The 23,054-nt window shown below is 47.3% G+C and overlaps 1 protein-coding gene across 3 annotated transcripts; it reads right to left on the bottom strand.

Annotated features, from left to right (window-relative positions):
• Nucleotides 1-15,545: 15,545 nt before the first annotated feature.
• LOC136529851 (nuclear poly(A) polymerase 4-like) lies at nt 15,546-21,931 on the bottom strand. 3 transcript variants are annotated; one of them, XM_066522904.1, is made up of 12 exons: nt 21,087-21,931; nt 20,867-20,944; nt 20,677-20,784; nt 19,549-19,611; nt 19,304-19,465; nt 18,386-18,499; nt 18,225-18,287; nt 17,819-18,148; nt 17,576-17,740; nt 16,332-17,198; nt 16,168-16,244; nt 15,546-16,070 (listed from the first exon to the last, which is right to left on the bottom strand). In XM_066522904.1, exons 1-11 carry the CDS (start codon nt 21,189-21,191, stop codon nt 16,215-16,217), a joined length of 2,085 nt encoding a protein of 694 aa, XP_066379001.1. In that variant the 5' UTR covers nt 21,192-21,931; the 3' UTR covers nt 15,546-16,070; nt 16,168-16,214. The 3 variants fall into 3 exon arrangements, with proteins under 3 accessions (XP_066379001.1, XP_066379002.1, XP_066379000.1); XM_066522905.1 differs by having other exon boundaries at nt 16,168-16,204; nt 21,087-21,930; XM_066522903.1 differs by having other exon boundaries at nt 15,546-16,244.
• Between the last annotated feature and the right edge of the window lie 1,123 nt (nt 21,932-23,054).

The raw sequence follows: 23,054 nt of genomic DNA, 5'->3' as shown, positions 1-23,054 counted from the left end.
AGGTCGGCATGCCAAACTCGCTCAAGGTGTTCGTGGTGTGGTGCTCCCTCAGGGCCAACAGACGTCGAGGTGCTCTTCCTCTGGTGGACTTACGGGCGGTCTGCTTCGTGCGGGCCATCTGTAGCAAAAGTTCTTTTATTACCCCGGGGAAACATATTTTAGGTGATACAACTTTTATCAAAATGAGATAATCAATTTATAAGGGGAGGAATGCATGACATGAATGAAATGCACAAGTAATATGATGTATGTACGTGCCATACGTTCTCACAAACTTATGAAATGAATAATTTCTAACAACGAACTCGGTGGCATACAAACGATCTCTCAAATACGTAGCTAATATGTTCTACACGATAGCGTTGTTATGTACCTGCAGAAGATTCATTTTAGCCCAATTCCCAATGAATGCATAAAAGCAGTAAATTTTATCTACATGCTCTACACGAATCCCCAGATACGTGTACAACGGTAGTAACTACCCGAACCATCGTCCTATTGATGGCATCGCCTCAACAGACGGCAGACCCATACATGAGATACCTTTGTAAAATATGCGTAAAACATGTAATTACTCCAGCATAATATAAGCATTCACCATAGATCGGTGGTGTATCCGATCATGCTCTCACAACTCACACTTACCGAGGCATAGAGGCAAATGATCCATGCATTACCACTCAAACAAGTGGCACTCATACAATAGCACGCCGTATGAGCGACGAAAGAGAAATATGATGCAAGAACCCCAAGTCAGTACTTAATTAAGCCACCTAAAGTCCTTAACTGGGCATAAAGGATATGATCACTAGCACACTTTACAGTTTGAAATTCATATTTTCCAAATGCCTTTTTGTTTTAAATACACTTGTGAACAGTATCACGCTAAACCAGCTCTGATACCAGCTGTAATAGAACCGACCAATTATATGAAATTAAGTGAGAAAATCATCCGCCAGAGCAGACAATTTAGCAAACTTAAGCCCGTATAACCCGGTAGTCCGTGAAATCACGAAAGGATTTCAAACCAACTTCCATTCCAGCCAAGATCGTAATCAGTTTAGCGGTCACCATCACATATTACATAAAAGTTCGCAATCTCAGATACATCAGAGTTTCAACATAGTTATTACAAAACCAGTTCGAATAAAAGTAGCGGAAGCCATTTGTTCAAACCACACACACTCACGTGGAGTTCAAATATAGTGCCAGGAGCGATGGTGATTCGAATCGATTCCTAACCAGCTGGTGATTTATTCCTTACACAAACCTCACTCACCCGCTAAAGTGAGATATTGATCACCGAGTCAACTATCCATGTATCTCAAGTTTGCCAGGAACCACATGTACCCGGGGGCCGACCGACTATACTTTGGTCTTATCATCTCGCCCCCGTGTCCTACCACACCTGCTCCGGCACAGTGCGCTGCGGGCAATCTACTCAGCCCGAATAATCTCCCAGCTTCATGGTCGGAAGGTACTTTATCCGGCCAGCTAAATGTAAGGCATGCGTTCAACATGACTCGAGGCCCAACAACGGTCGGTCCTTAATCGACACAGACGGAAACACTACAGTCCAAAACTCTGCAAGTCTCCGTCCGGTCTCAACTTCATTTAACACTTAGTTATACCATGACTTCATAGTCATCCAAGCAGATCCAGGTAACCACCTATAGCTCGCAGGTGACAGGAAATCACCCAACTTCTACCGGTCTAAGCCAGCTAAGCATTGACTTGACTGCGGATACCCGGGTAACAAGGATATAGTATAACAAAGGTAGACAAGGTATAATGCAGCAACGGTTGCAAACAACTCCTGAACGTAATGCATTAATTAAAGTAAAGCATTGAATTAATAATTGCAAACCGGGAGAAAATGCTCTGGGGCTTGCCTCTCTAGAAGGAGCTCGGGCGGTGATCGGGGCACTCCGGAAGTTCCTCAACGTCCTCCTCGTCGGCTTCGGGCACTTCCTACAACTGCACCTCGAGCTGATCCTTGGACTCCTCGGGTATGATGACTGGGTTCTCGATTTGCGATCCTGTATGATGCAATGTGCGTAAGTGCTTATGCAATCGGTGCATCGGATGAGATGAATACAATGGATATGTTTAAATGCAAGGTAGTCAACATCATCCAAGAAAATATACTACAAGCACATGTCATCTACTGCATTCTCTTCTACTACTAATATGTTAAGTCAACATATCTTATTAAATGCTTCAAAGATACACCAAAGCTTTACTAATTTCTTAATCCCATAGAAAGCAACACTTAATTAAACCCTAATAAATATAGGCTTGAATAGCAACCCCTATTTTTCTTGCTTAGAAAAATCTTAGAAAATTACTACAGCATAGTACTACCATAAGTAGTCTACTATCAGATTTTCATGGTATTTGAATGAGTGGATTTGCCTACACAAAAATAACAAGCTATGGCATGATTATGAACATAAAAATACTTTGAACTGTGAAAAGTGTCAAACAACAGAGTTAGTATTTTTTCTAGGTTCTTCATAGCATACAATGACTGTACAAAAATTATCACATGCATGTTTTATACAAAGTTTGCTCTCTAGCTAAAATAACAAAAATCAGCCATTAAAGGTACTTGAACTACACCTCAAAATTTTCCCACAGCACATGCATGAAACATATTTTTCCTAGGAAGTACATTACATAAGAAGATTAACAAACTTGGAATCATATTTTTTTGAAGTCTGTAGATTTTTCTACATATTTTTCAAGTTATCAGCAATATACATGATTAAATAAAATTCTATAGAAAAGTATCTCAAACATGAGATGCAATAATTTTCCAAACCATATCTATTTTCCAAACCATATCTATTTTCAAATAATAAAGAAAAATTGAAAACAATTCATCCTATCGCTACTGGGCCAGCCCGCTGGAATCAGCTGGCCCACGGCCACATTTGGCCTGCGCGGCCCGAGCGAAAGGAAGGGGGAGGCGGCCCGGCAGGGCGTCGGCCCATGGCCTCTCGGCCTGGCTCAGCCAAGGCGAATGCCATGCCGGCGCTGCGACGTCGCGGCAGCGCGGCTCGGCCAACGAGACCGGCGGCCATTGTCGGCCGTGACAGGGCAAACTAGCGGGAGCATGAGGTTCGCGCAAAGCGGGCGAAGGTGGGAAGGTAGCTAGACAGGGTGGAGAAGAGAAGGAAGGTGCCTTCCATGGCGGCCGAGCACGGCGGCGCCATGGCCGATAGTGGCGGGGCTCGAGACGGCGCTACCTGGGCTCAGCAGGTGGCACAGGCACAAGCACGACGTGCCGGAGAGCGAGGTGGAGCTACGGGCGCACGATCGCTGGCCGAGGTGGAGGAGACGCGGTGGATTTTGCCGGCGGGTGCGGTGGCGCAGCGAGGGGGAGAGTGAGGGCGCTCGGTGCTTGCGGAGAGGAGAGGCAGCACGGGAGTGAGCCAGTGAGCGCACCGGCTCTAGCAAAAGTAGGCGGGCGCGTGGGCGCGGGCGCAGGCTGGCTGCGACGCGCGGCGGCGTCGACGGCGCATGGCGGCCACGCGGCGGGAGAGCTCTGCCGTGGTCGGGCGCGGCGCGGCGCGTCAGCGGGCAGGTGAGCGCGGAGGCAGGCCAGGCACGGCGCTGGGCTGGGCTAGGCCAAGGCGAGGCACGCGGCGCGGCGGGAGGCTGGCTGGGCCGGCTTCGGCCATGGGCCGGAAACGAGGCGGCGGCCCACGACTGAGAAAAGCCCTTTTCCATTTATATTTTTAAGAACTTTTTAAATGCCAGCTTTCAAATATTATTTTGAGCAAGGAAATGATATCTTTTGAAAATGTACCAAAAATGAAAGTTGATTAGAATTTAATTCTCTACAACTTTGCTTTTATGACCAAAGCCAGATTCTTTCTAGATTTTGAATTGTAAAATCAAAGTCCATGTTTAACTCAAAACCCTAATTTTTGGGAAATTACTTTGGAAGCAAAATTTTGAATTAATTTGAATACAAACCTTGCTCCAAAAATTGAACTAAATAATCCTAGATGATTTACAATAGTAGCCAAACATGTTTTACTAACCTAGCAAGCAAAATCAGGGCAAAACAATTCTAACAAAGGTATGCAACATTCAGGTTTCACAACATGTTTCATATGTTTCGAAGCAGTGTTTCAGTTGTTATTTACATGGTTAGGCATGTATGATTAGGATACTTGATGATGCATGATATGTATGATTTGCAGTGCCTAAATGCAGGCATAACACCAGGGTGTTACACCGACCACGCACTGTCTTTGCCGACCACACACTATTGCTAGAGATAGAAGAAGGGAGAGAGAACAGCACACACACAACACAAGCACCAGTGTCGGCCGGAGCTCTGCAGAGGAGATGGCAAAACTGAACACGCTCTCTTTACTGAGTTGCAGTGGTAAACTATATATATAACTCTACCCATCTAATCCTAGTACACAGACATGTCAGGCTGACATGCTGCTACAGTGGCTAGATATGACAGCAGGGCTAACTTTGACGCCGGCCCTGCTGGTAGGAGAGCTGTTCTGTGCCTACCCCTACAGCTGCTATAGTGCAACAGCAAGGAGCCCTTTCGGCGCCGCCTTTCCCTGCTGTGCGTTCACACAGAGAGCAGCAGATTACTTAACAATTCTTTCCCTAATCCTGTTGCTAGCCCTAGAACCCCCTCTATGCCGATCACCTTCTTTAGCTCCGTGAGTCGAAGACAGCCGAACAGCTTGATGAGGACGTCTGCGAGTTGCCGACCAATTTCAACGAACTCGATGATGATCTGCCCTCCATCGACACAGTCCCTGAGCAAGTGGAACTTGATATTGATTTGCTTGCTCTGGTCGTGGAGAACCGGATTCTTCGCGAGGGCGATGGCGGGCTGGTTGTCCACCATCAGTGCTGGTCGGTGAGCTTCCACACCGGTCAGCTTGCCCAGCAGCCGGCGCAGCCACACAGCTTGCCACGCCACTGTGGCTGCTACCACGTACTCTGCCTCACACGTGGATAGCGCCACCACCTTCTGTTTTAGCGACAGCCATGAGATTGGAGCTGACCCGAGGAAGACGAGCACGCCAGAGGTGCTCCACCATCCGTTGATGTCCCCCACCATGTCTGCATCGTTGAACATAGTGTGCCTACTTCCGCTAGTCTTAGGAAAACGATCCCCTGATCCACCGTCCCCTTGATGTAGCGCAGCAGCCACTTTACCGTAGCCCAGTGATCCTCTCGAGGATCCTCCATGAAGTGGCTGACGTAGCCCACAGCGAACGCAATGTCCGGCCTCGTGTGGACTAGGTAGCGCAGACCGCTAACGATGCTCCGGTAGAGTGTTGCATCTACCTTCGCCGTGGTACTGGCCTTCGTCAGCTTTAGTCGCTCCTCCATCAGAGTCACGCACGGCTTGCACTCAGCCATGCTACTCCGCTCCAACAGCTTCGAGGCGTACATGCTCTGACCAAGCGTGAGCACCTCCTTCCCCTGTCTCACCTCTATGCCAAGGTAGTAGGAGAGCGCGTCGAGATCGCTCAATTGAAAATGAGCCACCATCTCACGCTTGAAGCTATTAATGTCCTCCGCACGCGCACCGATGACGATCAAGTCATCCACATACATGCCGATGACGAGCTCCTCCTTTCCCATCGCCGCATGTAGGAGCGCATGCTCGGTTGTGCACCATGTGAACCCAAGCTCGCGCAGCGTGGAGTCAAGCTTGGCGTTCCACGCTCGGGGGGCCTGCCGTAGCCCGTAGAGCGCCTTACGCAGTTGGAGCACCCTCTGCTCTGCTCCCTTGATGGTGAAACCCAAAGGTTGCCTAACGAAGACCGTCTCCCCTAGCTCGCCATTGAGGAAGGTCGATTTTAGTCCAGGTGATGGACACGCTAGTCCTTCGCTGCTGCCAAAGCCAGAAGCAGTCGGACAGACTCCATGCACGCTACCGGCACAAATACTTCCTCGAAGTCGATGCCCTTACGCTAGACAAAGCCTTAGGCGACAAGGCACGCCTTGTGCTTGACAATGGCACCGTGCTCGTCCCGCTTGACCTTGTACACCCACTTTAGGCCGATCGAACATCATCCTAGAGGTGGATCGACGAGCTCCCAAGTCTCATTTTCCTTGATTGCCTTCATATCCTCCAGCATCGCCCGTCACCAATTTGCATCGCGCTCGCCCAGCGCGAATGTGGGTGGTTCCTCTGCACTGACGAGAAGCAGCTTTGTTTCATTGAGCAGCCGTACCACCAGGCCAGAGGTCCCTATGTCTTAGATGACATCGTCTAGCTTGCAGAACCGCACCTCCTCACTGTCGTGGAAGGCATCCATGAACTCAGTGATGTCACTTGAGGGTGAGGCGAACACGATCGGCATCGATGGAGTTCCCTGTTCCACCGAAGTGATCGGCACAGCACCTAGAGTGCTCGGCACCCCGGCTGTAGTGCTCGGCACTACTCTGGGACCACTCGTCAACACTCCTGGAATGGTCACCACCACTGCAGGAGTGCTCAGCCCCAGGCTTAGAGTGGTCGGCACCACTACAAGACCTCTCGGCTCCGCTATGGGAGTGTTCAACACCCATCCTAGAGTGGTCGGCACCATTGTAGGACCGCTCGGCACCACTCCTGGAGTGCTCGGCACCCCTCCCAAAGTGCTCGGCACAGCCCTAGGAGTACTCGGCTCTGTTACTGGAGTGGTCTACACCTCTTCTCCAGCGTCTCCACCTCCATGGATGACCAAGTGCTCGACGATGAAGGTGCTGGTGAAGCCGCCAGCTTCCCCCATGCCCAGACTGTCCCAGTCCCAGGCCGCCTTCTCATCGAACACTACATCGCGTGAGATAAGCACCTTGCCTCCGTGTGGGTCGTAGAGCCGATATGCCTTGGTACCTTCCATGTAGCCCAAGAGCACCATTGGTGTGCTCCTGTCCTCTAGCTTGGTGAGGACTGGCTTTGTCTTCCTGACATGGCCGATGCAGCCGAATGTCTAGAGGAAGGACATGCTTAGCTTGCGCCCATACCAAGCTTCGAATGGCATCCTACCCTTTAGAGCCTTGGTGGGCGCACGGTTGAGGATGAACAACACCATGGTCACTGCCTCACCCCAGAACCTTACCGACATGCCCTTGGCCTTCATCATGGATCGAGTCATGCCGACCACTGTCTAGTTCCATCGCTCCACCATGCTATTCTCCTGTGGCGAGTACGGCGCGGTGTGGTGTCGCACCACACCTTGATCCGCGCAGTACGCAGCGAACTCCACCGAAGTGAATTTGCCGCTGCGATCAGTCCTCAGCACGTGTAGCTTCTTGTTGCTCTTCACCTCCGCACGCGTCTTGAACTTCTTGATCACTGTCGCTGCCTTGTCATTGCTCATCAGGAGTTGCAGCCACAAATAGCGACTGCAATCATCCACGAGCAGGAGGAAGTACCACCGACCACCGTTTGTGGCTGGCATGATTGACTCGCAGAGGTCATCGTGGACCAGCTCGAGAGCGTCCACCGCGCGATACTTTACCGCCTTTGGGAATGGCAACCTCCTCTGCTTCCCGACCAGGCAGCTGTCACATAGCTCGCCTCCATGCTTGATGTGGGGTAGCCCTTGGACCATCTTCTCTAGCCGACCGAGCGCATCGAAGCTAAGATGGCCAAACTAGGCATGCCACAGCCATGGTCCCTCGGTGTGCCGTGCAGCCAGGCACACTGGCTGCTCCACCTTCAAGTCGAGCAGGTACAGCTGGTTCCGGGACCTCTTCACCTTGGCAAGAAGGCGCTGCTCCCGGTCCTTGATCCTGAGGATGCCATCCTTGATTAGTACCTCGCTACCGCGCTCATCCAGCTGGCCAATGCTGATGATGCTTGAACGTAGCTACGGAATGTAATATACATTCGTTAGCGTGTGGTGCTCGCCGTTCTGTCACCTAAAGATGATGTTGTCGTGACCTCGGATCGCTACCCTTGAGCCGTCACCGAACTTCACTGTGCCGGTCACGTCGTCGTCGAGCTCGAAGAAGGCTTCCTTGGAGCCCGTCATGTGGTTGCTGACACCGGAGTCCAGGTACCACCGCTGCTCTTGTCCGCCGCCCACACGTCCGAGGTGGACTTGGGCGCGTGATTCGTCGAGGTGGACAACCTTCAGAGCCTTCCTAGGCCCTTTCACCGCCATCACATCTCCCTTCTCCATGGCCTCAACGTCGTGCAGTGCACAGAATGTCGCCATTAGGAGAGTGGCCTCATCATCATCATCAGTCTGCGCTAGATGAGCCTTAGCCTTCTTCTCCTGCTTGCGATTTGGGCACTCCTTTGCCCAATGGCCTGTCTTCCCGCAGCGCCGACAGGCGTTGGGGTCAACCTTCATTTTCTTCTCCAAAGAAGACTTGCCACGGCGCTTGTCATCGCCACCACGGCTGGAGGAGCCTTCCTCGGAGTTCCTCTGGACAGCTCACTCCTTCTCTGTCAGCAGCAGCTTGCCGCTGTCCTTCGTTGTTGTGGCCTACTCTATGCGCTCGTCCACCGCCCGTAGACGGCCTGTCACATCCTCAATGGTGAGGGTGGACAAGTCCAGCATCATCTTTATGGAGAGAGTAATCTGGATGTACTTCATTGGCACAAAGTGGAGGTACTTGGAGACCGCCTCTTCTTCGTCAATAGTGATGTCGTGGCTCATCAGCTTGCTGATGAGCATCTACAGGCAGAGGGACAAATCCTCCACCGCTTCACCATCCTTGAACTTGAGATTGGCGTACTCCTGCTTCAGAAGCTAGGTCGTCGCCTTCTTTGCGCGGTCGGACCCAACGCGTATCGCCGCAATGGCCTCCTACGCCTCCTTAGCAGAGCTCTTCGCCCCCAACGGCTCCCTGTACTCCACTGGCACAGCAGCAAGGATAGCGTCCAACGCTGACATGTCGTCTTCTTCATTGTCGGTGCCCTTGTCAATAGCATTCCAGAGCCGTCGGGCTCTGAACTTGACCTTCATGGTCACCGACCACTCGCCGTAGTGGATGCGAGTCAGCGTCGGCCAACTGGTGCCGCTGACCTCCCGCACCGTGCGCACAACGACCTCCTGTCGTGGCTGGGCAGCCACAGCAGCACCGCTGCTGTCGCCCATCTCCAAACCGTCCGTCATCGTCAGCGGTTAGTCCGGCGACCACGCTTGTACGGCTCTGATACTACTTGTTAGACCCGTACCGGAGATCCAGGGGTCTATCAATTATGACGTACATTCTAATCAGTAATTTCTTAAACGAACGGGGTGCTTTTATTGATAGCACAATCAATGAATCAAACAACATATGGTGTCAGCGGGGAGAACCGGAGAAGCATTCAGAAATTTCAGATGATATTCTCCACAACTAATTAGCCGCCGAGAGATCTAGAGAGCTCCATTGTCACTGTCAGATGATTAATTTCCAATTTCCTCGACTGGAAAGCGTAGCCACACCAGTGTTTCTTGAATCCTTTTTTTCTCAGAGTACAAGTTGAAAGACTTGATATCTGATTATGTCTTTCATTCTCTACACTCCCCCTCCAATATTATAAGTCATTTTACGTTTGTTCTAAATCAATTTTCTTTAATTTTAGCCAAGTTTTTTGAAAATATAAATATATATATTCATATTTACAGGTTCAAATAAACGAACAATGAAGACATTTTGTACAAAGTTGGTAGATATTTGTATATGTTTTCTATAAACTAGCAAACGTACTCGTATGCTACAACGAAACATATACCTTATCGCACAATCACCTGAATGACTTAGGGTTCGGCGATTTATGTAACTGTTCTAATACATATTCTCTCTGTCCTTGATTAAATATATTTCTAGAGTTGTCTTAAGTCAAACTTTTTAAACTTTGACCGGATTTCTAGAAGAAAAACCATCAACATTTATGACATCAAATTAGTATCATTAGATATACCATAGAATATGTCATAGATGTTGTTACTCTTTTCTATAAAGTTAGTTAAATTTAAAATATATAGTTTGACGTGCACGAGTTCTATGAATTGATCTATTTGGGGACTGAGGGAGTATTGAAATCGGCCTCTGTACCATCTATGGACGCACAAACGTGCATGGTTCTAACTCATATGAGCACATGTCGTAGTCTAGCCCCAGACGAGACAAGAAAGACGCAAGGGTATTGTGGAAAGTAAAAGGACTAATGGAAAAATCTATTCGCTATTTAATATTATGTACTCCCTCAGTCCCAAAGTAAACACACATCATGCTTCTTGAGAAATTAAATCTTTTAAATTTTGACTAAATATATATATAAATGTACTAACATTTATGGTGTATGGTAAGTACCATTACATTAAACGATGGAATATGATTTCATAACAAACTTATTTCGACAAACAAATGTTGATACGATTCTCTATATTTCTAGTCAAACTTAAGAAAAGTTTGACTCCTTAAGAAATGAGATGTGGATTTATTATAGATCGGAGGGTGTATATAGGTATTGACTTGATCAAAATGAAAAAAAAATACTTGGAACAAAACTAAAGTGATATATAATTTAATAGTGAAATGCGCAGTGGGTCTTTGGTTTCCCGCATTCTCATTTTCTCATTCAACTTTTCAAGTGGTTCATTCTAAACTCACTGTAGGTCCAATTATGGACCTGAATTGACTCCAAATGAACAACTTGAAAAGTTGGAAGGGCCTGGATTCAGAGTTTATGGATCCAAACGATGATACATGAAAAAGTTTAGAGACCAAAGATACATCTCACTCTCCTTCACTCCAGATCTGGCAGCGCACCGGTAGGGCCCCCACGACGGCCGCCAACCAGTGCGGTGGCGTATTAAACAAATTGTGTTCAAATGTAAACTCAGTATTGAAACAATGTGGCTCGGTATTCAATTAACTAGCAAACAATGTCACTCGGTTTTCAAACAAAGAGCTCCTCCTTGAACTTGGAGAACCAGCTCTGAGACACCTTGGGCTGTTTGTGGTTGATAGATACAGGGTCTGTTTGGTTCGCTTTCAAATTATGCAAGTCAAAGATTTGGCAAGCCATAATTTGACTGTTATTTGGTTTGCTGGGCATGGTTAGTTGATAGCCAAATTTTGGTTGCCAAAACTTGGGCAAGCCAAGTTTTTGGCCTCTATTTGGTTGGTTATCAAAATTTATCAATACCTCACATTTAGTTTGCCAAATCTGTGGCAAATACTTTTGCCCAACTTTTAACAACTTTTTGTTGCCAAATTATTGGCTTGGCAAATTTTGGAAGCCAACCAATCAGACCCGCTATATCAAAACTTGCCAACCTCTTACATTAGCTTGCCAAATCTATGGTAAAATTTTATGTCTAATTTTTACTTGCCAAATCTTTAGCACGGCAAATTTTAGTCGCAAACCAAGTAAGCCCATAGAGATTTATCTTTTGGTCCTTCAATTCTATTCAGAAAGTGAGATCTATACTATGAGGAAAAAGCCCATAGATTTATTATTTATAAATCTATAGCTAAGTAATAAATTCTAACTAAGTTATACATGATCTAATGAGTATAAAATTTTTACTACAGTTCAAGCATATAATAATTAGTCCACCATAAAATTTTTACCACAATTGGATCATAGAAACTGTAGCTATGAATGAATTATAGAAAAGCATAGATCTAAAGCTACAACAAAAAATTTATACTAAAGCATATCATATTATATGTTTACTGTGTACTCATGTGGAGTCCAAAAAAATTTAATTTTTTATTTTATAAATTTTTTATAATTTATTATGATTTTTCAAAAATTTAACCAAAATAAATAAAAAAGAAAAAGATAAAACCGTCTTTGAAAACCGCTTATAACCTGTCATGGAGGTAAACGAACGGTTTTAAAATTTTAGGGAGGTGGTTCAGCCGGTTTAGAGTTTAGAAATGAAAAGTAGACTTTCGCGAAAGTTGAGAGAGATAATGTGGACTTTTCTGCCGATCATGCTCAAAGTAGAGCTCCGGGACGGGTCCAAAGTAAAGAATGATCCGGAACCGGGCCTACCTAGACGGGCCCAATGTAAAGAACGATACACAAACGGGCCTGAGTGTGAAATAAACAGATAGCCCATGTTTACCTAGACGGGCCTGACTGTCAAATAAATAGATAGCCCATGTTTACCTAGACTGGCCCAAGGTAAAGAACGATCCACAGACGGCCCTGACTGTGAAGTAAACAAATAGCCCATGTTTGGATCCATTCTATTCTAGCACCAAACATTACTACAGGATCCAAATTAATACTAGGAGCTGCTAACGTTTATATGTACCTCCAACTATATATGTCCATTCGGGCTGCCCGGCCCGGGTGAAAGGTCCTAATGGCAAGAGGGGGGGTGAATAGCCTAATAAAATTTTTACAACAACACTTAACAAAATGGTTAGATAATTATGAGGCGAAGCAAGTGTTGCGCTAGCCTACTCAAGATGCAAGCTACCTACCACAATTCTAGTTTAGATAGTGTATATTCACACAAAAGCTATGACACTACCCTATGTTAGTGTGCTCTCAAAGGCTAACTAAAGAGCCACACCAACCAAGCAAGCAAGCTCTCACAACTAGCTACACTAAAGAGCTTGTCAACTAGTTTGCGGTAAAGTAAAGAGAGTGATCAAGAAGGTTATACCACCGTGCAGATGAAGGTACCAATCAATCACAAGGAAGAATAACAATGAAGACCAATCACCTCGAAATCAATGATGAACACAATGATTTTTTACCGAGGTTCACTTGCTTGCTGGCAAGCTACTCCTCATTGTGGCGATTCACTCACTTGGAGGTTCACGCGCTAATCGGCTTCACACGTCAAACCCTCAATAGGGTGCCACACAACCAACACAAGATGAGGATCACACAAGCCACGAGCAATCCACTAGAGTACCTTTTGGCGCTCCGCCGGAGAAAGGTCAAGAACCCCTCACAATCACCACGATCGGAGCCAAAGACAATCACCACCTCCACTTGATGATCCTCGCTGCTCCAAGCCGTCTAGGTGGCGGCAACCACCAAGAGTAACAAGCGAAATCCGCAGCGAAATACGAACACCAAGTGCCTCTAGATGCAATCACTCAAGCAATGCACTTGGATCACTCCCAATCTCACTATGATAATGAATCAATGATGGAGATGAGTGGAAGGACTTTGGCTAAGCTCATAAGGTTGCTATGTCAATGAAAATGGCCAAAGATTATGAGCTACAGCCGGCCATGGGGCTTAAATAAAAGCCTCCACGAAATAGAGCTGTTATACTCCTTCACTGGGCATAACACGGGCGGACCGAACGCTCCGGTCCAACTGACCGGACGCCGCACCTCAGCGTCCGACCACATGATGTCGTCCACGTGTCTCCTGCGTCCAACAGTGAACGTTTGATCTCAACGGTCGACAAGTTGACCGGACGCTCCGACAGAGCTGATCGGACGCTGGACCCTCAGCGTCCGGTCGTTTACAGTAAGGGTCCAAAACGTGTTTTTGCCGACCGGACGCGTCTGGTCATGCTTGATCGGACACAGCCCAGCGTCCGGTGCTTAACCCTAATTACTATGCCGACCGACAACACGATCGGATGCAGCCCTTTAGCGTCCAGTCGCAGAGCGACCCAGCGTCCGGTCAGTTGACCGATGCCAGCGTCATTGCGACCAACTCCATTTCACTTCTAACTTCTCCACCCTTGCTCAAATGTGCCAACCACCAAGTGTATCACCTTGTGCACATGTGTTAGCATATTTTCACAAACATTTTCAAGAGTGTTAGTTCTCCACTAGATCCTAAATGCATATGCAATGAGTTAGAGCATCTAGTGGCATTTTGATAACCGCATTTCGATACGAGTTTCACTCCTCTTAATAGTACGGCTATCAATCCTAAATGTGATCACACTCTCTAAGTATCTTGATCACCAAAACAAAATAGCTCCTACAAATTATACCTTTGCCTTGAGCTTTTTGTTTTTCTTTCTTCTTTTCTTTAAGCCCTTGATCATCGCCATGCCATTACCATTTGTCATGTTATAATCTTCATTAGCTTCTCCACTTGAAGTGTGCTACCTATCTCATGATCACTTGATAAACTAGGTTAGCACTTAGGGTTTCATCAATTCACCAAAACCAAACTAGAGCTTTCACCGGGCCCGTGCCAGGCACGGCCCGGTAGGGCACGGCACGGTAGAGCACGATGGGCCGCCAGGCCATGCCGCCCCAGTCCACCGTGCCTGTCCGACGGCCCAGGCACGGCCCGTCGGGCCACTTTTCGTGCTGGGCCGGGTCAGAAAGCACGGCCTTTTTAGTAGGCCAGGCCGGCCCGAGGCCCGCATCAGCAGGGGAAGGGAGAGAGGACGGAGTCACGGAGGACGAGGTTGAGGCGGAGGCGCTGTCCTTCGGCCATGGTGGCGCTCAAGGCGACGACGTGGAGGAGGACGCGGAGGCGGTGATGGCGTCGAGGCACGTGACCGCGTGGAGGAGGCCGGGGAGGCGATGCAGAGGCGCGATGACGAGGTGATGCAGAGGCACCGGGCACGGTCGGCGGCGGCCTCAAATCGGCCGCTTGAGGCTTTGACCACGGAGGAGGAGCATGCGGCCCGCGGCCATTGGTGCAGGGGGGCGAGGAGGTGGCGTCGGCCGCCGGAGCGCTCTCCCTCAAGGCCCTCGATGCCAGATCTGGCGAATAGAGCAGGCGGGCGTAGGGGATTCGACGGGCCGAGCTCGAGACAGTGGCGGGATGGAACTCGGGCATGCGGCATGCCGCGCTCGCTCCCGAGGCGCGTCCTCGCGGAGGAGAGGAGCCCACGCGGCGCATCCTGCCGGCAAGTCGCGGAGAGGGGGGCGAGGGAGAGAGGTGATGCGGCGCGGCCGTGTGGAAGAGAGGGAGCAAGGCGAAGGTGAGAGGAGCGAGGCACGGCCGTCTGTCGGTGTCGGGAGGGGGAGTTAGGGTTAGGGGCGATGGCCGATGGGCCTTTAGCAGGCCATGGGGGACTGGGCCGCAGGAAGGGGAGGAGTGAGGAGGGGGATGGGGATGCCGCGCCGCTGCCGGGCCAACTGATGCAGGCCGGGCCGTGCCGGGCCAGCCCACAGGCCTAAGCAGCGGCCCAGGCACGGCCTGCTCCCTCGGGCCGGGCCAGCCCGGGCCCGCATGTCACCGGGCCGTGCCGTGCTCGTGTCGGGCTAAAAAAGCAGGCTTCGTGCCGTGCCGTCGTGCCTCGGGCTGCATGGACAACTATACCTCCAACTCATTATCAGCTAAAAACTAGCAACTATTAACTATTACCTCGCTATATGTTGGCATTGCCATTTGCCAGATCTGTAATTTGGAAGATTTAATGTGATTGTGCCCGACACAATGCACAATCTATGTGGGCCCGGTAGACAATGCAAAATCTATGTATCAGACAAAGTGAGAAGGGAAACAAAAGAGATACAAAAGATCACTTTATTAGTACTCCTATTTAAGAAAACCAAGTGCTATCCGTATCATCATGTGTGTTTAGACGACAGATTGCAATCCGTATCACCGCTGGCTACTGATTGCTAACAAATCTTTCGTTCCAAAGAGAGCACCAAGACAGAGAATGTGACCTTTATTATAACTCATCAGAATCATCACATGAATGGTACCACGAGCACACAAGAAACAGTTAAAAATCTTATATTACAAAGGAGGGGTACAAACGGGCCCTACGGAACACAGCATCTCATCTAGTTCTATTCTAGACCTACAGCATGGCAGGGGCATCTCAGAATCAAACAAGTCAACTCAGGGAAGCCCGCTGTAGCTCAGTTCATACACAAGAACCAGCTGCTCGACAAGTAAAAACCGAAAACTGAAGGTCCATGCTCATCTAGAGTGTACCAGCAAGACATGATATTCGACCATGCCCTTCCACGAAATCTTCTTTGTTGTTTTTTGCCATGCCGTTGCAAGGCATGATTTTCGACCATCTCCCATCAGAGAAACCCCCGCAATTGCAAATCTGTGTCCAGAAGGAAACTTGTGAGTTGAGCTACTTACCATTCCATCCAGCAAGGGGTAGAACTTGTCCATCTCCACCATTTTTCCCCAATCTTGTGTGTTGATGCCACTAACCCTGCCATAAAGTAGCAGACAAATACCAAACAGTCGAGTATAAAGAAAACAGAGCAATGTAGATACTGAATGCACAAGGGTTGAGTTCAAGACCATGCCTCAGTGACGACTTCCATGATGTATCCTTGTTCATACCTGCATCAGCTTAAGAAACCACTTCAATCCTATGGTTTGGCTTTTATACATCAAAAAAGTTAAATAAGTATGTTCAGATCACGTTAGACAGCACAAAAACAGGAGCAGTGTGCACCAGAAGCATCACCTCTAACTCTTCTGGAAGGCCACCTTGAGTAACTCCATTCCCGCCAAAACGAACATTTTCAGTAAGGACATCCTTTTCCATACTCTCCACCAATTCAGCACTGTTGTTGCTCCCCAACCTTTCACTTCCAACTAGCTCTGATACAACTTTCTCAGCTACGCGCTTCAAAGTTGTGCACACTGCTACAGTTGGAGTGGTGCAGTTCTCAACAAGAGGAACATGTTTACTAACTGCATCACCAGAACACACTGCTCCTATTGTCGTACACCTAGGGGCAGACACAATGGTATCTAGGCTTCTCTCTGATGCCTGAGGTGAAGCCGGACTACCACCACTTGCATCACTAGGAGCCCTTTTTATTTGGTTGTTACATCTAGTCTCATCGCCAATGCTCCCAGATTGAGGTGAATTTTTCGGATGAACTGGGCTGACCGATGACCTCTTAGCAGACCTGCTGGGTTCAATATCATCAGTTCCAACAGAATCAAGCTTTCTCTTCAGCTGACCGTCCGGAGACCTGGTTGCTGTGCCATCTTCAGTGTCATTTTTATCAGACTGATGGTTCACATGTCTTGAAGGGCGAGGTCTTTTATAACCCTCTGGAAACACATAAGCTGGGATCTGCTTCCTCCGAACATGAGAAACAGCTAACTCCATCCCAGGCTTCCAGAACTTATACAAATTGATGTCATGCCTAAACTCATCCACCGTTCCACGAATATCGAATTGTTGTCCTTCCTGTATTTTCACACCTTCTTTCCTTGATAATCCCATGAAGAAAGCACAATGAGCACACTGCCTAGAAGGGTCTGCATACTCATGTGGGTACGGATGACACTGTAGCATTCCATATGTATCACGTTCAATCTGTTTACAACCGACAAGAAATTATCTTAGTTCAGCACATGACAAATTAACAGCAACAGCATTAAAATTAGACACAAAATCATGGGACTGATTGAAGAAACAATGACACCACCTTGATAAAAAACTATGCAACAGCATTAAAATTAGACACAAAATCATGGGACTGACTGACAGAAACAATGACACCACCTTGATAAAAAACTATCTTACTAGGGGTGACTAACAATCAAAATAGCAACTGAATCAAACAGTGAAAAACTAACAGTGGCTTACCAACATGTTTCCAACCACCACTTCTGGTACCACAAAACAAGCAGCAAGCTAGCAAGTTGACTAAGCTTGTATGATGCAACCGATATAACATACGAGCACATTACCTTCAAAGTTAGTTGCCGCAATCGAGATTCAACCCATCCTTTCCAAAGTCTAAGGTCTTCATCATCCTCGGCGATGATGTCAACCTGTAGATAATTCTTGTATGCTTCGAAAAATTGAAAAGGCTCAAACAGAGCAGACCAGCTGGCCTTATTCATTTCAATTTCCTGAACCAGAGGGCATACAATACATGGTCAGCGTAAGTATTTATGAAATAGTAACTTCAATGGTGCAAAGAAGATTACCTGGCAAATTTTATTACCAAACTGGAATTGTTCCATCATAACCCTCAGCGTGCTTGTGGAAACATTATAGCTCGAGTTCATGCACGGGTATGCAGGGGTTATAATGGGCATATGATGACATCTATCTCGAGGATTTTTGCGTGGATCCCAAACGGGGAAACCAACTTCATCCTCTTCTATGGAACAAAGCATAACTGGATTTGGCCACTGCCATTGTGTAAAAACTCTAAAAAACCGTGAGACCAGCATACTTGGCACAGCATTGGGATAGAGCTGGCAGACACGTGCAACCAGTAAAGCCCAGTTGACACCACCAAGAAAACCAGTAACCTGGCAAAACGAATGATTGGATATCATAGCAAGTTGAAGAGGAAGTTAGCCAAGCGTACTTGTGACAAAAACTTACATTAGAGTAAACACCTCTTCTTTTTGCCCAGTACTTCAAACATCTTAATGTCGTGCGAAAATTCTGTAAGAAAAGACGCATAGAATTAGAACGTTCAGATATTTTAGAGGTAACAGACAGTTGAGAAAACGAAACATGCGTATCTGATTCCTCAAGTCAACCTCAATATTTGGAACAAGTCTAATGATTTGATCCGCTACTCTGCACCCATTAAGACTACGGACAGTAGCTTCATCGACGTCATAAAGGACTGATCCTTGAGAGATATCCAAGTCCTGCAGTAGCAAGTTAACTAGATATGTATCTCTTGGAACAAAATGGCATAATACAGCATTGATGCAGGACCCACATGTAAACCTTCATGCATAAATTTAAGGACACGACAAAGAAACTAAAGATTTGGTGAAACCAACAGCAGAGGGAATTCTGCATTGATTGATGTCTGTAAAATTAACCCGTTTGTCCCAATGAATCAAGGCTGATAGTGAAGAACTTGTAAATAAATGCATCTCAAAGTCACAAAAATAGCATTGCAAAAAAAAAACAAAGTTCAGGAATATCAAGAATAAAATGTTCACACTAGATACCTCACTACAGCAGAGAAACAGAAGGCAGTGCAACCAGGGGTAACAAAACGATAAAATTTACCAGGATGGCTACAAAATATATAGATGGAAGGCATTCTAACAAATTATAAAAGTTTTGGTAGCAACAGTCAGATTGTTACCAAAATACAAGTAATCTGCAACTTTAAAACTGAAGCAAAAGACTGATTTTGTATTGCAAGCACAGGCCCATAAGATAGAACCTCTGACACAACTAAGACACCAAGTGAGTCATAAAAATTCCTCATCAAATGTATATTAACCTAAAGCAGGAACGACACCTGTAGACATAAACAAAACACTGCCATGTACCATGTTTAATACAAAAGGCTGTATTCTGTGTCACACTAAAAGAACAGCTGAAAATAAAAAATCTTTATGATACAAGTTCAAATACCTCATGAAATAAGCTATGTCTAAGTTGAACAGATAAACAATTGATTAACTAGGGGAAACATCTAGTAAGAAACTTACAGCTCGTACTACTAAGAGGGAGACACTGGCATAAAGAAGGTCAATAGATATTCCATGGAACTTAAATTTCATAACAGGGACATGTGCATCAGGTACAGGCTGCAGCTCGGTCACATCCTCTGTTTGTGCTAATATCCCATGCAGTACAATAAAAAAATCTTCCTGACAACAGAATCATATGTTAGTAAAATCCTGTCTCTAATATATAAACCACACCAAATATGTAACAGAACAAAAAAAATCACCTCACGGTTCACATATGAAGGTCCAACACAGAGTGTATCAATATCAGCTCCAGGTCCATGAACCTACAAAGGTGAAATAAAAAGCAAAAACAAATTACTATGTGAAAAATAAAGTATAAGAAATTCTTCACAAAGAAGGATTACAGATCCACGTAATTTATATATTTTCTACAGACAGCCTTGTGATCAGAAGCATCATGAAAATCCAAATATCAAACTACAAGCCTGATTTTAACCAGAACTAGGCCGATGGCCTAATCATGTAGTTACCAGCTTGATAATCCTGTGTTTCTGGTTCATTTCGTTTGGTGGTTTGTTCTTTACATTACACACCTATAAAATCCCACAAGATTTGTGTTTGTGTGGCCTAATACTTGTTAGAATCACAAGGTTACACCAGAACTTTAAATCACCTATTACTGGCTAGTATGGTACCTACCAGCCACTAGAAGCAGACACCAGAAATTAATGGCCTGTTACCACTTGTTATTATGTCTCTGACAGCAGCATGACTACCTCCAAAAGATTCAGCTTGGATCCAGATTCTAATTGACAGCAACGTTACACAACAAAGTGATATGACATATGGTCATCAAGGTATCTATACAAACCAGCCTAGCGGCCACCATGTGTGAGCATGACCATTAAACTCGAACTAGCCAATGATGAATGTGGAACATTGTTGTGCAAGAAGCAAAAATGCCTCATCTCACCCACATTTCCCTGTGGAATGCATATTCCAAAACCATTGTTGTTGCTACTTATATTCCAGTAATCCAGTAATGTTCCAAGTTTCACTAAAACAAAGTGCATCTTGTATGATGCTGTTGATCATACACTATCGCAACTAGTCCTTCCATTGTTGTATTTTAATAGGACACGAACACTGTTAAAGGAGCATCAAAACTATATATATATATATATATATATATATATATATATATATATAGACACACACACACACACTATCGCAAGTACAAAGACTATATATATACACACACTATCGCAAGTACAAAGACTATCTAAACTGTACACATCAGTCCATCACGAGTCCACTAATGAATGAATAAAAGATGGGTGGCAGAGCAAAACAGGAGCAACTAGTAAAAGGGAAGTGGTAGAAATTACCCCAAGACGGTATGAGCCAAAGGTGAAGAGTACAGCATTTGCCTCTTCAACCATTTGATCAGTATATCCTCTCTGACTAGTCAATTGCTTCACCCAGTCTTTTACAATCTGCAAATGCCAAAAGAGCATGTTTAGAGAAGGATAATGCTGTGTTGAGCATAAGAACACGTGTGGCAACAAGAGTAGCTACCTGGTCAAGTTTCCCCAGCACCTCCTCCCGCCTACCAGATTCGTCAGGGCTCTCATAGAGACCCGCCTCGACCAAAAACTGCAAATCAACAACAGAAAAAACAGTAATTACATAGTACAGTATCAGTCCGGCAAAAACTGTAGTTAGATAGTACAATATCAGTCGGGCAAAAGAATTGAGACAATACTGGTAACATGAAACTAATAAATCAATTACAAACCTTCTCTAGTTCCGCCGTCCTCTGGAGGTCGGCCTCCACCGGCCCGAGCTTTGACAAGGGCTTGGTTATTCCGTACTGTTTCGGGGGATCAGAGCCGCTGGCCATGGAACCAACGGCACGAGAACACTAAATCAAATCCTCCTCGGGAGACGCGGCACGGCAAACAAACGAGAGCCCCCAACACGAGGCCGCCGCCCTGAAGGAACAGGATAGGGTAACTAGAGCGGATCGGCCGCCGGAAACCCCGAAAAAATCACGGCTACTCACAGCCGCGCCGCCACAAAATCACGACTTTCACGCGGAGAACGGGCGCGACACGACCTCTTCCCGGGCTCAATCTGGAGCGCCCGATCCCTTATATCTGCTGCTGAGCACGGCGACTCCGACTAGGATTACGCAAAGGTAACCACCGCCTGGCACACGGATCCGGACACTGCCCGGGCCCGGAAACCCCTCGCCGCAGAGAGACTCGAGAGCCCGAGTCCGAAATCCCCCCGCAGGACCTTCCCGGACTTCGCCGGCGGGACGGAACGGGTCGGATCAGATCAGGCCGGCCGAGGCGCGGCCGGAGAGGACCATCCAATCCAGATCCCCCTTCCCCGCGCGGATCCGGCGATCCGCCGCCCCGCGTCGGCGGGGAAGAGAGAGAGAGAGAGAGACGGAGGTGGCGCCTCGGCGGGGTGGGCCGTGGGGCGGCGGCGGCGGGGGGGAGGGGCAGGAGAGAGAGAGGGGCGGCGAATAGGTGGGGGAAGGAGGGGGAAGGGAGTAGAGAGAGAAAGCGGAGCGCGTGCGTTCGCTATCCGTCCGTCTATTTCCTTTCGTGGGGCGGTGGACGCAGATTTTTTTTCGCCGGGAGAGGGGTTAATCGAATATTTGGTCGCGTTGAACGGGGTGGCCGGGTGGTTGGTGTATATAATTATTTTAATTAATTAATTAAGATAATAGCTAATGGCATCGGGTTAACGCGGAGGGAGAGGGGGCCGGCCCGTGTTGTATTCGTTGGCGCCGCGGCGTAGGCCACGCGGTGGAGGAGAGAAACGCGCAGGAATCGGCAGCATTTTTTTTTATTTTTAACACTCTTTCAGAACTATTTTTAAATTTAACACTATTTATTTTTTTTAACTAACACTTTTGGCCGCGACAGTTCACATGGCGGTGCCACCATGGCAGTCTGCCGCGACGCTGACCGCTGACGTGGCCGGGCTGTCACGCCACCGGTCAGGACGCGGGGCTGACGCGCCACGCATCACAGTCCGGCAGCCCCTTGTACAGGCCTGCGGCACAGCCTCGTTTCCCTTCCTCTCTCTATCTCACTGAGCCCATTTTGAACCGGTTGGAGAGAGGAGCCGCGCCTTGAGCCGCCCTTCGCCCACTGCCGCGCCGCGCCCGCCGCCTCCCTCCCTCACTCCCCACTGCCACGTCGCCCCTCCCTCTCTCCCCACTGCCCCACCGCCCCTCCCCGTTGCCGGCACGGCCTCCTCTCCCTGTGACGCCGCCTCCCTCTCTCCCTCTCTTCCTATCCTCTCCCTCCCCTGCCACCCCCTGTCCTTAACCCTCCTCCAACTTTGGGCGCAGAAGAAGCCCGCCACCGGTCATCAGGAGAAGCCCGCCGCCGGCAGGCCATTGCCGCCGACGGCCAGCTCGTCGCCTCAGGTGGATTGGGGTGAGCCCCAATCTCCCGCTGTGGTTTGTCGAGGTAATCCTCTTGTGCATTTATTGCTTCAATAGAATTGTTGTTAGCTAGGGTTAGGATTCAAAATTAGTTTGACTGAATAATGATTTCTATAATTAGTCAATAAAGTTAGTTAGTAAAGTTAGCTAGATAGGTATAGTTAGTGAAATTAGTTAGTATAGGTACTAATATTAGTTTAGTTAGTGTATTTAGTATAATTAGTTAGTATAGTGAGTTAGAATTATTGTTATAGGTATTAATATTAGATTAGTTAGTTTTTTAGTTAGTATAGCTAT

This window comes from Miscanthus floridulus, chromosome 19 (genome assembly GCF_019320115.1).
Source record: "Miscanthus floridulus cultivar M001 chromosome 19, ASM1932011v1, whole genome shotgun sequence".
In the NCBI taxonomy this organism is placed as follows: domain Eukaryota; kingdom Viridiplantae; phylum Streptophyta; class Magnoliopsida; order Poales; family Poaceae; genus Miscanthus; species Miscanthus floridulus.
Note: the sequence above shows the minus strand (reverse complement) of the source record. Positions and strands in the feature narration are given on the sequence as shown.